The 18,621-nt window shown below is 39.2% G+C and overlaps 1 protein-coding gene across 1 annotated transcript; it reads left to right on the top strand.

Moving 5' to 3' along the window:
- Positions 1–555: 555 nt before the first annotated feature.
- On the top strand, positions 556–2,882 carry zmp:0000001127 (interleukin-12 subunit alpha; the record flags this gene model as incomplete). The annotated part of the gene is made up of 6 exons (XM_056267319.1): positions 556–717; positions 1,089–1,175; positions 2,142–2,183; positions 2,265–2,381; positions 2,476–2,517; positions 2,612–2,882. Coding segments are annotated over 6 exons (570 nt in total), but the record flags the coding sequence as incomplete, so codon positions are not given.
- Positions 2,883–18,621: the final 15,739 nt, after the last annotated feature.

Here is an 18,621-nt window from a genome sequence, read left to right as displayed (position 1 = left end):
AATTCGATACAATTCCTTTAGGACGTTACACCTGGACATCTCTTAAATGCAGTGTTTAACCTTTCTTTGCGTGTTTCTGCTAAATGTTTATGACTGTAAACGAGAATGCAGCTAAATTTAAAATGCTGTTAAAGTGACAGTAGGGGCTTTACTGAATAAGAAGGCTCAAGATTGTTATCCTGTACTCACACTGTTTGTGAAGTAGCCTATGCCTGCCTAAATCGAAACGTGCGTTAATTCCCAATGTATGCAAGCAGCGTGTCCTAAACTCCAGAACTCAACATCTGTAATACCACGGAAATTACAAAACACATGGGCAGCGGGTTGTTTTCATTTGAGTTAATGTTTCGAAAAGGGAACTCCCATACCTCCAAAAGATTTATAAAAGGACAAATCCTGATCCTAAGCACTAGAATGTGCAACAGCTGAACGCAACAATGCTGCCCAGGGTCTGTACTTGTAAGTATTACTGTTTTTAATGTACAAACGATCCCGGCTCTAGTGTAGCTATCCAATTTATCCTTCACGTTTTGTGAAATGTGATGTTGTTGTTTTGTTAAAGATTTGTCTGTACGCATCCTCCTGTGCCTCGCGCTGTGTCGCTGTGGCGTCGCCGGTCCGGTCGGAGCGCGTGAATCGCCTTTGAGCCTCACAGGAACGACGTGCAACGCGCTCGCGCGCTCCCTGCTCTGGAACGTGTCCACGGTGCTCGCGATGGTGAGTGACTGTTATTCAATAAACCAGCACATATAGCTAATAAACACACACTCTGGCTGAATTATCCGAAATGGTTCCCTAAACCCTCATTCACTATTCCCTAGTCCATTAACTTGAAGGAGTGAATAAAAACGAGTGAGTGAATTCGGACAGCGTTGAGCGTACATTGGTTGTACACCATGTTATTGCAGTGCAATGTGAGATTGAATAAGTGCACTCAATAACGTCCACTATGGTTTCGGAGTCCGAAATTCGGACACCACAAATGGATGTCCCCTCAAATAGTGCCCTATTTGAGGGTATGGGGGTATAGCCTCTCTCTCTCTCACACACACACAAGTAGTCTAATAATATTTATTATCCGCTTACAGGACCACTTGTTCAGCGGGTTCGACTGCACACAGCAAAACGCAAAGGTGCACCTCAGGACGCAAACGGTGGCTACCTGCACCCCGCAGGTAAGAGTGATGTCATGATGCTCTCATAGAGGAGCACACTTTCGAAATGATTTTTATTAATGATTGTTATTAGGGCCCAAGCCAAACGGGCGGAGGCCCTATTGTTTTACAAAGTATTATTATTATTTCCTTTCAAAGTTGCGGGTACTTTTGGGGCCCTTAACATGCTCAAAAACTCTTGAAAATGTGCACACGCTTTGTAATCGCGGTCATTAGGTCCAGGCACAAGTTGGACGGTCTGAGGCACACCCTTTTTGTATGTTTTTTTTTTTTTTTCCCTGATCTGTGTATGTTTTTTAGGGCTTTTGCACCTAAAAAGGGCTTTTACGGCATACGCCAGCCCAACAGGAAGTCGGCTATTATGGGCTGTTTGAAAAACGCATGCCCCTGGAATTTGATATACTACTCCTCCTTGGGGATTCATTCGCCACCAAACTCGAGAGTCTGGTCACTGCAGAGCCATGGTGGAGTGAAGTCCAGCTGCCCCTCTCTGAATGTAATTTGGGCGTAGTGGGTGGTGCTAGGATATCCAACCACACCCGAATCCTAGCCATAACTCCATCCCTCCACCTATTAGACATCCGGGAGAGGTGGAGCTGGATGTTATTTGGCACTAGAGGTCTATGCGGAGGACCAGTTTGGGTCCCAATCTATTACTGTTTAACATTGTGTGTAATACCAGAGAACACCCGGCCGTGATCAGAGTCACTCAATGCTGTGCGTGTGTTTTGTAACCTGCAACTTGATGAACTGTCACATTAATGTTTTCTCTGACGCTCAAATTGCGTTCAAAAGCTTATATTTTAGGTTTTCTTTATTAGGGTTGCTGCTAAATGTAAATACCAATGTATTCAAAAATCCTTACTGATCACCCTCCTTTCTTCATCACAGTTCATTCTTGATTGCTGAATTTCGGCATAATCAAAATCATAATTTGACGATTATTATTTGTTTTTCACTCAACAGAACGCCGACTGCGCTCACAGCACTGTCCGTAATATTGATGAGGTAAATTTAAAATCCATTCTTCCAATTCTTCTGTTTATTGGCTGCGTCTTTTGTCTGTTACACTGACATGTATCTTCGTAGAATGAATGCCTGAAGAGAATTCTAGAAGATCTCCACTACTATCGGGAAACATTTCAAGCCTACTCGAACCCAGAGCTCACCAAAACCGTCGTCAGAAGCATTGATGACCTCATGCAGGTACAAACACCTTTACTAAACTACTGTTAAGTTACTATAACTGCAAGGCTCTTTTTCAGTCAGTGATTATTCTTTCCTTTTTTCATCGTAATAGAACTGTTTCTCTGTCTCTGTAATGGACAACTCTCCGGCAGAGGTAAAACCAGTTATATGTTTATGTTGCTTTTAATACTTTTTTTTTTACCTCTTTGATGTGTAAGGAGGTATGATTATGTTTTGTTTTTCTTCAGGTGCCCATGGATCATCAAAACTCTTTTCAAGAGCGACTTAAGCTGTGCAAAGTCCTAAAGGGTTTCAACCTTCGGACAATAACAATAAATCGAGTTTTCAACTACATTTTGGCAAAATAGCAAGCTAGCAGTTGTCGCCGGCCGAGTCATTTTAGTTTACTGTTTCTAAAAGGAATGATTATTTATTATTACGTTATTTATTGTATTTAAGCATTATTTATTTACGCAGTAATTTATGAACTTTTGATTTGTTTCTTGCTGTTTTATTAAAGCTGGCCTTGCATTTCAGCAAAACTTTGTACTGGTCATGATTTTCCATAGTTAGATATAATTTGTTAATACTGCGATATAATTTGTCTTATAAATCGGTGGAAATATGAGCAAAGTCACAACAACAAACACAGATTCTGAGGTACATGCAACAAAATGGCTTCGACATCAGAATAATGCTGAACTGAAACACTTTTAAATAGTGCAAAGTTTTTTGGTGAAGTTTGGTGGAGGTTATTGCTGCCAAAGCAGAGTCAAACAATTACTACCTTAATAACGACCAATAAGAAAAGGGATTGCCCAGTTTCTTTCATCTGTTGAACACAAAAGAAGATATTGTGAAGAATGTATGTTGATAAACAAACAGTTGACGGTAGCCATTTTTTCCATACTATGGCAGTCAATGACTACTGCACTGTTAAAAAAAAACGTTACATTTACAGGAAAACCCTGGCAGCTGTGGTTACCAGAGTTTTCCTGTTAAAAATACGGTAGCAACGTTTTAGGTTTTACAACTTTTAACCATATAAAATTTTACAGCAATAAACCGTATGTGCCTATGGATTGGGGTGTCCCGTTGAGTTTAAAGCACTGTGTGACTTACTGTGTGTAGATGACTTGTGCCTTGCGGGTCTTTTTGTGTGTCTGTTCTCTCATTCGTCTCTCTACTGGTATCTGTGATCAAGAGTTTTATCTATTTGAAATAAAGTGTACCCCTTTCTGATTCAACTGACTGGCTGTTGAGAGGTTTTGATCACCGTAGGGCTGTTCATGAGGTTTATTACAATATAACACACACAACATATATTTTATAAAACGGTTAGTTCCAATCCTTGATTCTGATTGGTCAATAGCTGTGCTTTATTCACGATAAAACACGGCTATGACCGCTTCACCCAACGGTTCTATGTATCACTACACAACACCCCTAGCAACCACTCTTAGCAACTTAAACAGATGTTTCATCTCATTGATATTGTTCATTTAAAGCTAGAGCAGAGCATTGTGAGAGATCGAGTAAGCGAGTGTACCTGCATTTACAGTAGACGTAGCATTTTCCTTCAGGTCAGTCCTATATTCATAATAAAAAAATGCGTTTGAATGTCCGCTGCATATTTTGTCCTTTTAACAGTCATGGGGTTTTCCGTGCATAACGTTAGTCATCTGTCAGTTGCGTCTGTCTTCTCCGTGATCACAAGTTCGAGTCCTTTCAAAAGCCTTCTCTACAGACTCACTCACTCACTCACTCATAAAGACAGTCTTTGCCGCCATCTATTGGCGAAATAATATATGTAACTTCTGTTGCTGTTCACGTTCCGGGACTATTTTTTCCAGCGGAAGGCAGGCTTTTAGTGATTTTACTTCATGAAAGTTGCATAGATACATATTTTTCGGCTTTAATATTTTTATTGTGTGGCAACCGTTTTATAAAAGCAATAAGGTACTCGAGGCAAGTGCTGTATCGTGAATAAGTAACGGCTGAAGGGGTTGCAGGCACTCCGCTTCGCGTCGTGCCTAACAACGCCCTCCAGCCGTTACTTATTCACGATACAGCACAGCCTCTCGTACCTTATTGCTTACGTATAACACATACAGATACAACATAAAGACATAGGTAAACATATGTAGAGCATATAACAACAAACCAAACGTGAAAAAACGGAGCAGGTAGAGTTCACGGTGAACATAGGAACAAAGTTTTGGCAGAGGGTAAAGCTAGGTATAAAAATAGATCCCCTAAACTTTTTAACCTAAAGTTAGATTTGGCGAAATTAAACAAAACAGCTTTCAACTGCAGATAGGCCTATTGGTTATTTATCGTCTCAACCCTGGCTCACTAACAGTAACGTTATAACAGTCGACACCAAAGTTACACTGTCATAGCTAAGCCAGTGTGTGGTGAGCAGGATGGCCGAGGGACGTGAGAGAACGTCGCGAGGCCGGTGGTGCGATTGCTAATGAGCAGCACCTGTGAAGCACACCGGTCTCGCATCTCTCACGGAGGAGCGGAAGCATAAAGGGGGAGCGACGGAGTGGATGATCGAGTCAAGAGATACACCTGTGTATCCTCGCTCATAGCTCCTCTGGAAGCCTCCTCACTCCTCGATCCTCGCCTCCTCGCGGTGCAGTTAGAGAATTGAGATGTCCTTCAAGATGGCTGAGCTCGATTGGTTTCCGGGTCATAGGATGGAGGACGGAGGAGCGAGGAGACGAGGAGGGATATTGAGAAGCACCCCGAGGATGCACAGTTGTATGCTTTGCGGAAGTGTTTTACCGACTAAACGTGACGCACGTATAAATGCTCCTCCCCCTTCACGTTGGTCACAATCATTTTAATTTATACTTTACCATTGCAGTTTAAATAAACCACACATCTCACATATTTCAACAGGGTCTCTTGCTTTATTATTATTTATTACTAATTTCTTAAATAACCAAACTTCAACAACATAAGGGCAGATCCTTTGAGCACTGCTGATGACGCAGTGAAGTGACGCTCGAGTGATCAAGTATTCCAAAGTATAAAAAAAAACTTTCATTCGATTCCTCTGTCCTCATTTTCTTTCCTTGCAGCCTTCCCTCGCATCCTGCAGGGGGTGGAGCTGAGACGCGAGGAAAGGAAGCGAGGAAAGGAAACGAGGATGCACAAATAAGAATTGGACAACGGCGAGGCGTGAGGAGTTCCGGGCAAGATGGCGGAGTGAGTGCACGTACGCGACGGAGCTGTTCACCCTCAGACATGCATCATAGTGAATAATAGTTACTTTAAATATGTTCTTGGAGATACATTAATACTGAGTTGAGTGCACCGTGTCTATTTATTGTTAAGCTTGTATCGTGTAATATTCTCGCCTCTTAACGACACACGTGAGGAAAAACCTCGGCTAACGGCTTACCTAGCTAGCAAACCACTACTACAGCAGCATGCAGGTACCGATGGACAATCCGCTTGTGAACAACCTACACGACTACTGCATGGCGGATGCTCCGGTGATCTCCCTCGGGGACCCAGATTTCCCCCCTCTCCCCATAACTCCTTCCTCAACTCCCTCCAAACCTCCTGCACCAAAAAAAATGAAGCCGCAGCGCTCCGTGGATCTAGACAGTGAGGATATTGTGCAGAGAATCTCAGTCATCTTCAACACGAGAATCGACTCTCTGGAAAAGAGTGTGGAGAGAATGATTTCCAACAATACTCTAAAGATTGAGGGGCTAAAGAAGACTGTTGATTTTGCCTGCGCTGAGATTCGTGAAGTGAAAGGTAAAGTGACACACATTGATGACCGAGTCAACGTGGCGGAGAAAAAGACGAACATACTGGAACAACGAATCACTGAGCTGGAAAACTATTCGCGACGGTGGAACCTGCGACTCTACGGTATGGCTGAAAACGCAGATCAAAACGTCCGCCAAGAGGTTATACACATCTGTCAGTCTATCCTGCCGGAGCACAAGGCCAAACTCCCTGAAGTTATTGACTCAGTGCACCGTCTTGGACAACTAAAGAAAGGTGCCACCAAGCCTCGAGGGATAATTCTACAGTTCAGTGCTCGTATCTACCGCGACGCTGTATGGAAGGCTGCAAAGAAGTCCACCTTCCTGCAAAACAACAAGCTACGTTTTGCCGAAGACCTATCCCCAGCAGTCAGAGAGCGAAGGATGCAGTTGTGGCCTCTGGTGGCTAAAGCGCGAGAACAAGGGAAGGCTGCTTACTTCGTGGGAGGTCGTGCCTTTGCCAACGGGGCTGAACTGTTTCCAGTTACCTGAAAGTGGTAAACGTCACACCTGTTAACATGTGCCTTAAGTCGAGTTAAGCCATAATATCCTAAATACTTGTCATTCACTATATGTTTTTCTATCTGTTTTGAGAAACAATATATTTTTCAATTTATTAGGAAAAAATTGAGCACTTTATAAGGATTATTGAGCACTTTAATGACACTCAACTTAAAATACCTTCAAGACAACTTCTATTACTTCCTGTTCAATTATTTGCAATGTTCTGTAGGCTAACATTTTATGTCTAATTGCTAATAACTTAAGTTGTCGACTGAAAACCTAGGTATTTCCTTAGCTTTCACTGTATCACTAAGTTTCGCTATGCACCTTCTATTTAAGTTAATTGGTGCAGCTCCTTGCAGTATGGTTAAAGTCTAATTTCATCCAAACTTTACTTTTTGCATTGTTCTATCTGTTGTTGTTAATACGTCTTTATCTATCATTACTCTTAATGCCAGGGGGATAAGGAATATTGTTAAGCGCAAGGCGTTGTTTTTGTTTGTCAAGCAGCACAAATCTGATTTCTGTTACATTCAAGAGTCACACTCAGTTCCGGAAGATAGTAGATTATGGAGATCCCAATGGGGGAATGATCTGTGGCAGGCTCACGGGTCTGAACATTCTGCTGGTGTTGCGACTCTAAAATATAATTTTCCAGGGTCTATTTTGTTTTCTGTCAGTGATACTTCAGGTCATTTTATTTTTCAAGTATTAACCATTGAAAACTTTACTTTGATAGTTATTAACATATATGGTTATAATTCTAACCATGAGAACGACATATTGCTTGAAACTCTCGAGAAGCATATACAAAATTCCCTTAATAACTTTCCAAATTCAGGTATAGTAATAGGGGGGGATTTTAATATGATTCTGGATCACAATATTGACTGTTGGCCTCCACGTGTTTCCACTGCAGTAAATGTTAATTTAACATTATTTATGAAAAAATTTAATTTGGTTGATGTATGGAGAGTTAACAATCCTAACATAAATGCTTTTACTTGGAGTAATAGAAGTGCCACCAGACGTTCACGATTGGACTACTGGTTAGTTTCTGATCATTTGAATATTGCTAAAATTTCAGTTAATATCATCACAACCCCATTAACAGATCATAATGCTGTCTCCATCTTTATCCCATTACAATCTGCCCCTTCCACAAGATGTAGGAATGCTTACTGGAAATTAAACAGTTCGCTTCTAAAACGTGATGAGGTAAAATCAGACATTACAAATCTAATATTGAAATTCTGGAATAAAGCAAAGTCCGAGGGTGCTTTTGGTAGCAATTGGGAACTTCTGAAATTTAAAACTGGCCAATATTTGAGGAATTATGGTAGTATCTTATCCAAAAATCGTAAATTGGAGGAAGAAAGAGTGGTCTCTAATATAATTACCTTATACCAGAAGGACCCTGCAGATATATCAGAAGAGGAACGGCTAACGTTAATTTCGGAACAACTTAAATTAAATGAAATTTACTCGAACAAAGCAAAAGGTGCCTTTATAAGGTCAAGAAAAAGGTGGATTGAAGAAGGGGAGCAGAACTCTGCCTATTTTTTCGGCTTAGAAAGATATCATGGGAAATCTAATTTAATCCAGCAACTTAATATTAACGATACTGTAACTGATAATCCGAAGAGTATAGCTGTTTTCTGTGCGGACTTCTATAGAAATCTATACAAATCAAAATATTGCCATCAATCATCCACTACATTCTTGAACTCTCTGACCGTCACTCCAATCTCTCAAGATGATAGGAAACTCTGCGATGACCCTATAACCTTGCAGGAAATTACATTTGCAATTGAACATTGTAAAACTAACAAATCTCCTGGAGTTGATGGCCTCTCTGCAGAATTTTATCAGGCTTTTACACAAGATCTAGCGCCCTTTCTGCTTGAAGTAATATTAGAAAGTGTTGAAAAAGGCTCTCTACCCCCTTCGCTGACCCAAGGCTTAATTTCGTTAATCCCCAAACCTAAAAAGGATCCACTGTTTATAGATAATTGGCGACCTATTTCATTACTTAACACAGACTACAAAATTTTTGCCTCAATTATTGCAAAACGTTTAAAAAATGTTTTAGACCCTATTATTGATGAAGTCCAATCAGGTTTCATGAGAAATAGACACATATCAAACAATATTCGGCTTGTCTTAGATATAATTGATTATTCATTTTTATGGCCTGATGATAGCTTTATCTTTTTCTTGGACTTCTATAAAGCTTTTGACACAGTAGAACATAATTTTATATTTAAAACTATTGAGAAATTTGGTTTTGGGGATTTTTTTTGTAATGCTGTTAGAACAATGTACTGCAAAGGCAATAGCTCTATCAAATTAAAAAGTGGGACATCGCCAAGATTTGAGCTGCAAAGAGGCATCCGACAGGGCTGCCCTGCCTCCCCTTACCTATTCATTTTGTGTACTCAACTTCTTTCCACCCATATTAAAAATAGTGCTTTAAGAGGAATTTCAATTGCAGAAAGAGAAGTTATCCTCACCCAACTAGCAGATGATACTACATTATTTTTAAAAAATGCCAGCCAAGTGCCAATCGCTATCAAAACAATAGAGTTATTTTCTGCAGCTTCCGGACTCTGCTTAAATCTGAAGAAGTGTGAACTTTTTTCCCTTAAAGAAAGTGACACCTCCCATAGGGCTGGGCGATATGACCAAAATCTCATATCACGATAGAAGTCATCTCATATCCCGATAACGATATATATCACGATATACTGTAAAACATCAAATAATAGCCCGGGCTTTTATTTTCCCAAATCGCCGAACTGCACCGGCTTGTATTTGAGGCAGGCGTCTATGAGACAGGCCTTTAATTTAGTGTAGGCCTAGAGATAACGAAGATTACGTTTTATTTATAAATGTGTTTAACAAATCCGTTAATCTAAGAATTAGCCTAGGCTACTTTATTATGTCTAAAGGGGGTCGCTCACCGGACGAGAAGCGCGCGCGCCGTGTCTATAGCAACTCGAGGTATCGCACACCGGACGCGCGCTGTCAGTTTATGGCCAGCAAATTGTTATGTTTAAGGACATTATGGAATTAAGATCATGTCTGTACTATGTTATGATAGTACTGTACAATTAAATACAATCGTTGCTTAGTCTGCAGTCTGAACACTTTACCTCAGAGCGTCCGTTAACTGAATGAATTGGGAATATCACCTGAAAATCCGATAACAGCATCAATTTGAATTCAACCAGCTGATTTCTGTAAATGAATGTACAACTAAATGTATGTTGCAGCACAGGGTGAAGTCAGTATATACATAACGATAATTGTACATTTAATATAACCATAGCTTTTAGATTATTGGCAGAATTAAAAAAAAACGAAACGATGTGACAGCCATGGGCTGAACAATACATTACTGGTAATATCCATCGAGCCTATGAACTTGTTGCCCGAAACACATCAACAAGAAAGAATGAAGGCTATACCCTGTAAAACGATCTCCTTCTCTCTCCGGCCTCCGCTAACTCTGCTTGCGCTAACAACTCCGCCCAGATGCGCGCAATCTGCACCACAGAACTGGTTTAAACAGACGATCTGACGGGTTTTAGAAGATTAAATACAAACCGAAACTAAAAAACAGACCAGGCCTCTATTTGAGACTGGCGTTTATTTATCCAAAGCACCCTAAAATGGTCAATACAACAAATAGAAAGTTAACCAAACCATCTAGCCCCTCGTTTAGGAACGAGCTCCTCGGTTTGTTCTGGCTGGTTCTTCTCCTGCTCGGAAACACCCGGTTCTGTCACCCCTTCATTCATGCTGTTATTCACGTTTCTGCCTGCATCCCCATGTGGCGTGAAAGATTGCAGTCATCCAAATTTTTGCCGTAAACAATGTTTTTTTGCGACACCACGATATAAACGATATGGCATAATATGAAACGATAGGCTTTTTATATCGTCCATCCGATATATATCGTCATATCGCACAGCCCTAACCTCCCAGATCTGTAGCATACCGATCAAAGATAAGATCACTTATCTAGGGATTACTATAATGAAAAATGAGGAGGAGAGATGCTCTGTAAACTTTAATTTAATTAGTGATAAGACAAAGAAAAAGTTAAATCAATGGCTGCAGAGGGATTTATCCTTGAAAGGACGAGTTTTGTTGACAAAGGCAGAAGGTTTATCCCGTCTTACATATGCAGCTATCCCCTTGTTTGTCAACAAAAAGCTCTGTAATTCAATTGATAAGTCTCTTTTCAATTTTATTTGGAAAAACAAGACTCATTATGTGAAAAAATCTGTTATAATGAACACATTTGAACGTGGTGGTCTTAACTTTCTTGATTTTACAACCCTCAATAATACTTTTAAAATAAATTGGATAAAGCACTTTCTAAAAAATCCTAACTCTACCTGGAATTTTATACCTAACTATATTTTTTCTAAGGTTGGTGGTCTAGAATTTTTACTTTTATGTGATTATAAAATAGAAAAAATTCCCTTAATTTTATCTAAATTCCATAAACAAATGCTCTTAGCATGGTCGTTAATCTACAAACATAATTTCTCCCCACATAGGTGCTTCATCTGGAATAATCGGCTTATTAAATTCAAGAATAAATCCTTATTTTATAAAACCTGGTTCAATAATAACATATTTCTAGTATCCCAACTATTAAACGATAATGGATCATTGCTGAATTATTCTGAATTCCTTCACACTTTTGGCATTCCAATCACCCCAAGAGAGTTCGCAATTGTTATGGATGCCATCCCATCTGGTATTTTAATTCTCTTAAAAGGGACTAGAAAACCTGATTGCCTACCAGCTTTGGACCCTAAATTAACCTCAGTTGGTAATGTATGTTTCGCAATCACAATGAGGAATAATAATAGGAATATTCGCTCTTTATTCCAGAGAGATGTCACATGCACCCCTAATGTTGTTCCCTATTGGTCTAACTTTGTTGATAACCTGAATTGGGGGAATATATGGAACCTTCCTTATAAATACCTCCTTACGAATAAAGTAAGAGAAATCTCTTTCAAAATGATACATAGGTATTATCCTGCTAAGCAATATCTCCTAAGGTTTAAGCTTGACATATGTGTTAAATGTTCTTTATGTGGAGTATGTCCAGAAACAATGGTACACCTGTTCTGGCAATGTCCCTACACCATCAGTTTCTGGAAAGATCTGTCCCGATACATTACTGTTAAACTTATCGCTGATTTTTCTTTGTTATGGAGGGATGTGCTGTTTGGTCTCCATGTTGACAAAGGTAAAAAACAGAAAGAAATATACCTAATTAATCTATTGATCATTTTAGGAAAATATCATATTCACAAAGCCAAATTTAGTAATTCTAAACCTTCCTTTATTGCTTTTGGTAAGGAGGCGGAACAGTACATCAAATCCATTTATGATTCACAAAATAAGAAGGCTGCTAAAACCATTCAGTTATGCTCTATCTTTAATGTATTTATTTGAAACTTCCCCTGGCTCTGTTCTTGTCTAATATTGTGTTTTCTGTATTAATGACTTTATTTGTGTGTCTTGCTGTTTGTATTGTTAAGATTTAATAAAAAAAAAAAAAAAAAAAAAATAAGAATTGAGAAGCACCCCAAATGTTGTGGCCACGACAAAAATAAGTGAACCGAACATGTCCCCTCCCGGTCACCTTAGAAGAGAAGGCATCCTCTGTGAATTTCCTCTCTGTGTGACACACAACTCGTGCACACAGAAAGCCGCTTTAGACAGCGCTTGAATGGACAAAAACGTTTTTTTTTTGTTTATTAAATATGGATAAAGTTAGCCCTGATATATTGAAGGGCACAGGTACATATTTATTATAATGGGTTTATGTGAAGATTGTTTCAAGTTCACTTAAATTAAAAGTTTTTATATTATTTAAAGCTTAATAAACTTAACATCGAAAGCTTTCAATTATACTGTAATGAATGGCTATAATTAATGGCTAAAATTGAGAAAAAAAACTATTTCATAGAGACATCAGTATTAGTAGCCTACTGTCCTTCATTCATAAAAAGATGCCATTAAACAAACATTTAAAGCTCAATATCATACATGATCACTGAGGTGACTAAATTGCAAAAGTTATTAATACCAGGTGTTAGCTTAAACTACAGCTGGTCCAAAGAAAGAAAGAAAGAAAGAAAGAATGAAAGAAAGAATGAAAGAAAGAAAGAAAGTCATACATATCGCTGACACAGTTTAAAACTAGACTAAAGACGTGTCTCTTTAGTCAAGCATTCACATAATGCTTACCTTTTAGTCCTCTGCTATGCCATACGGAACCGTTTGCCACTGAAACTGCTTAACGCACCAGTGGGGCTCGACAGCCTTATAGACAAACGGGTCGGTCCGTATGGTTGCGGTTGGGTTGCGGAGAGCTTGGGGCAGGTGGGAATTTTCTTGACTCAAAGTTGTCCTGAGGGCAGAAACGTTTGTGATTGGTTTAATCTGACAACCAATCGCAAGAGAGGAGAGAATTGCAGAGGCGGGGCCAGCGCGGGGCCACCATTTCCAATCTCAACCGTCAAAATCACAACGCTGTGCAGGCAAGAGGAATCTCATCATTTCAAAGTAAGTTTTTTTTTTAAACAAAAACCTAATATTCTCGAAAATGGAACATTATATATGCACCTATGTGTGATTTTTTCCCCCCTGCTTTCATAGTATTGCTTGTAGCTTGTAGCTTAAGGCTCGGCTAGCCTACTGTTTCAGAACAAGCAAACTAGTGTTGTAAATAGCATTAAAATGTTGCAATGGCTGTTGAAAGCAGTTCTTATGACAAAAATTTAGAAGAAAAAGATAACTAAGAAAAACGTCATCTTTTCAGTGTGTGCACATACATGTAAACCTTAAGCGTTAGCTAAGCTAGCTAGTCAAGCTAATCAGGTGAGCTAGAAAACTTGTTTAAGTACATTGCAATTAAAGCTTTACTGTACTCATATTGAAATAATAAATGACTATTTAGGGTGTTGTAGTCTAATTTATAGATTTGGCTTTCCTTCATGACTGTTTAGTCTCATCTGGTCCCAGGGCAGAGACTGTTTCCCGCAATTTTGTCCCAGGGCAGGTGAATTCCTCCTGGTCTCAGAGCAGTAGTTGTATTGTAGGATTTTCCTCATGACTGTTAAGTCTCATCTGGTCCCAGGGCAAAGATGGAATTTTCCTATGGAATGCCAAAGCTGACTTTATTATAAATAAATAAATACATAAATTAATATACGAATACATGTAAAAAAAAAAAGCCTAAATACATAAATAAATATACAAAGAAATGTAAAAAAGTGCAAATAAATTAGTATTTATACTTTTATTTCCGTATAATATTCCTTATTCCTATGTATAATTGCATTTTTCACACATTTATTTATTTATTTATAAAAGGTGTCACTGTGGCCTCAAAACTTCAGCACGGCTACTCTGAGCTCGATTGCTGATGTCTGAGGTAAAACACGCCCCCCCCATTAGCATAGGGACAAATAAATGTATAAATAAACAAATGTAGAAATAAATTAATGTATAAATAAATAAGAGTATGACAAAATACAATTATACATAAATAAGGAAATAAAAGTATAAATCTATATAAAAAAATACATTTCTTTATTTATGTATTTTTGCTTTTTTACATTTCTTCATATATTTATTATGTATTGATTTATTTATAATAAAATCAGCTTTGGCATTCCATATGGTTTCCCACAATTTTGTCCCAGGGCAGAGAGTATCTTTCTTACAATTTTGTCCCAGGGCAGGTGAATCCTTCCTGGTCTCAGGGCAGAAGTTGTTTTGTAGGATTTTCTTCATGACTGTTTAGTCTCATCTGGTCCCAGGGCAGAGACCATTATTTTCCACATTTTTGTCCCAGGGCAGGTGAATCCCTCCTGGTCTCAGGGCAGAAGTTGTCTGAGGGCAGGTGAATCCCTCCTGGTCTCAGGGCAGACAGATATTTCTAGATTTTGGCTTTTCTTCATGACTGTTTATTCTCATCTGATCCCAGGGCAGAGACAATCGTTTCCTACAATTTTGTCCCAGGGCAGGTGAATCCCTCCTGGTCTTAAGGCAGAAGTCCGTCTTAGTTATAAATTTGGCTTTTCTTTATGACTTTTTAGTCTCATCTGTTCCCAGGGCAGAGACTTTTTCCCGCAATTTTGTTCCAGGGCAGGTGAATCCCTCCTGGTCTCAGGGCAGAAGTCCGTCTAATTTATAAATTTGGCTTTTCTTCATGACTGTTTAGTCTCATCTGTTCCCAGGGCAGAGACTGTTTTCTACAATTTTGTCCCAGGGCAGGTGAATCCCTCCTGGTCTTAGGGCAGAAGTCCGTCTTAGTTATAAATTTGGCTTTTCTTTATGACTGTTTAGTCTCATCTGTTCCCAGGGCAGAGACTTTTTCCCGCAATTTTGTCCCAGGGCAGGTGAATCCCTCCTGGTCTCAGGGCAGAAGTCCGCCTAATCTAATTTATAAATTTGGCTTTTCTTCATGACTGTTTAGTCTCATCTGGTCCCAGGGCAGAGACTGGTTCCCACAATTTTGTCCCAGGGCAGGTGAATCCCTCCTGGTCTCAGGGCAGAAGTCCGCCTAATCTAATTTATAAATTTGGCTTTTCTTCATGACTGTTTAGTCTCATCTGGTCCCAGGGCAGAGACTGGTTCCCACAATTTTGTCCCAGGGCAGGTGAATCCCTCCTGGTCTCAGGGCAGAAGTCGTATTTTTCTCTTCTCAGGGCGACGTAGTTGGACAAAAGGGAGTCAGCTGTCTTCTCTGGTCTCAGGGGAAAAGGAATATTTTTTATGTATTTTTTAGTATATTAGTAGTTTGTATAATTTGCAGAGACTCTATTGAGGGCTCAAATTTCCATCAAGCGAAAAAGAGGTCAGGGTAGAGATAAATGCAGCCAAGACTTGTAAAATAGAAAAACGCAAGATGAAAAGACTTGTTCATTTTCTTCTTCTTCTTCTTCTTATTATTATTATTCGACTATGTTCATATTAGTTAAATATCCCAACTATTTATCAGGACCGATCTGTTTGATGCTTAGCCTGTGTTTCTCCAAAAAAACTATATGTTCAAGTATAGTGTCTTTTCTAATTTCAGAATATGGCAACACATTGGTTGAATGGTGTTAAAAAACGATTGAAGAAGCCACGTGACTCCAGGGTCCACCAAGATGTTGTTATTATTAGGGGGGATTCCAAGGAGTTCATGGAGGGTTACATCAACGAAGTGCAGGAGAAGGAGCATTGCTACTTCAGACCCCCAGTCTGCCCCCGGCAGGACTATTATTACTATGGCTGTGACCGTGGGAATCATGCTGCAGGCAAAAGTAATGGAGAACCCACACAAACTCGGGCCAATTCTTGCAAGGCATACATCTCTTTCAAAGTCATCACGGATGCCGGAATATCAGGTGCCATAATCCAAAAGATGCTACGGCACACTGGCCATGACGAGACTAATTCTAAAGAGAAAAACCGCATCCACCCAGACCTACATTCCCTCATCGAATTATGGCTTCAACAGGGTTGTTCCACTTCTGAGATCTTAATAAAAAGCTATGATTGGGCTCAACAAAATGGGCATGTGGACAAAAAAGACCGCCGGTTTTACTTGACTCCTAATGACATTCGGCTTTTAAAGAAAAACCTCAGAGGTGTGGGTGACAGTGATTCTGTCAGTGTCGACCATTTGGTGTCCATGGAACTCAGAGACAACATCTGTTTTTATCAGCCACTTCACAATGAACAACCATTCATTTTAGTTGTACAAACACCATTTCAAAAACAACTTTTGGAAGAGAACCCCCATCCAATGGTTTTCATGGATGCTTCATACAAAGGCATAACAGCCTACGGGTATGCATTTTATGCACTGTTATTGATAAACAAAACTGGAAGAGGTGTGCCATTTGCCTATTTTATCTTGAGCAAGGAAACTACTGCAACAGTAAGTCTCTGCCTACAGAAGCTTCAATTGAGTAACCCAAGCTTCTATCCAAGGTCAGTTAAATGTTTGCATAATTTATGTTATGCTGTATTTATTATTTTCTTTGTAATTGGAACTACAGGAAATATGCATGTTGGAATCTGAAAATACTGCTGCACTGAGCTACAGCTTTTGAATTTTGGATCTCACTAGGTTCTTAACTGTCTATTCTAAATTTTCTTGAAACAATGTTTACACTGTATACAATACACTCTGTCTAATGTATGTTTTTGGGTTTGGTGCAACTTTTTCCTCCCTTTTTTTTTGCTTTCTTTTTCAATGTTACAGGTCAGTGATGATGGACCGTGACCTGAGAGTGCTTAATGCTATTAAAAGCGTTTTCCCAAATGCAAAGCTTCTCCTTTGTTGGTTCCATGTGCTTCAGGTAAGTCGAAGAATATACAATATCACTATTTGTGACATTTAAATCTAAGGTGTTGTGCAGTTGACATTGACAAACTAACAGGAAAGGTCAACTGAGCAGGTACAAAGTACTATCTAAGGATCTTTGGCACAGTGTGTTGTTTTCGACAGTGTTCTTTAAAAATGTGGTGGGTGTGTAAACAAGTTTAATCTTTAACTGCACTGTAGGGGCAATCAACTAGTGGTCTGCAATGTAAATCCAGGTGGTTGTGACATAAATTCTTACAGTTGACAGTATATGCCTATTTAAAATCTTGAATTCTACTTACATGAAACATACCTGAGCTTTATGTTGAAAATTTGGGATATATACAGTTACATTGCAGTACAATAACATAAACTTCCTTTTGGCCAAGTAATGGAAACTAATTGCCACGTGACAGGGTGAAATAATATACCCTAATGTTCATCTGAAGGAATTTATGCTGTTATAGGCTGTTAACCGGTGGCTTGTGAAGACAGATGGAGGTCATCTGACACCTGAACAAAGAAATGTGGTCATTCATGCCATGGCATCAATGAAAGCATGCCTGACGGTACTATATTTATATTTTGTAACATTCATAACCCCAGTGCAACTAATTGGTCCTGACCAAATTATGCATTCTGTAGTCTACATAATAGTTATGCTTTTGCTTTTTAATGTTTTTATATAAGCATCTCAGATTAAATATGTTTTCCCCTAAGGAGGAAGAGTTTCTCAATGTATCTGCCAAGAAATGCAGTGAGATCGACACCTTTTTGGATAGTCCCCATGTAACAACTTATCTGAAGACAAATTGGTTTACTTACGCGGAGCTGTGGGTGAACTTTGGAAGAACGTTCTATCACTGTAGCAGTGAGACAAACAACAAGGCTGAAAGGTATTTTACTTACATTTGCCAATAATATTTCAAATAATTTATTTTCATATTGGGAGTCAGAGGATTTACTTAAAACATCAAGGTGCTGCTTACATCATGTTCCTAAAATTATGCATGCAAACACAGTGCCAGTCTCTAGCTGTTCTCAAAATGGCAGGGGCCGACTAAATACCACATACTGAACACTGACTGACTATGCACTGAACTGGTCGGCTCACCTCGTGGCCTGACTATTGGGAGGCAAAGTTTACCACAAGCTTAAAAACCCATATTCCCCAAATCAGCAGTTAATGCAGCTCTTTAGGTTGAATGAGCGAGGTTTCACTAAAGTCAGACAGACAAAACATGTAGGAATCAGTGTTTTACACTGATAGTTTATTTTGTATTGCTATTTAATTATTTTCTCCCAATTTAATTGGAAGCCGATGGTATGGTGGGTGTCAGATTTGTAATTGTAAAGCTGTTCACGTTTTTCATGCCTTTCTGTCTTAAAGATTCTTCCTTACGTTGAAATACCAGTTTCTGCGAGGCCAGGCTAACCGAAGAGTCGACCAACTTCTGCTCTTGCTATGTGGAGATGTAGAAAAGTATTTCAGGTTAGTATTCTCTCTAACAGGGAATGTGGATGTTGCCAAATGGCTATTTCAGCCTGTTATAGAATAAAA

The sequence above is a fragment of the Rhinichthys klamathensis genome, unplaced genomic scaffold, assembly GCF_029890125.1.
Source record: "Rhinichthys klamathensis goyatoka isolate OS25496 unplaced genomic scaffold, OSU_Roscu_1.1 h1tg000011l_1, whole genome shotgun sequence".
Lineage (NCBI taxonomy): Eukaryota > Metazoa > Chordata > Actinopteri > Cypriniformes > Leuciscidae > Rhinichthys > Rhinichthys klamathensis.
This window is presented reverse-complemented; position numbering and strand designations above follow the sequence as displayed.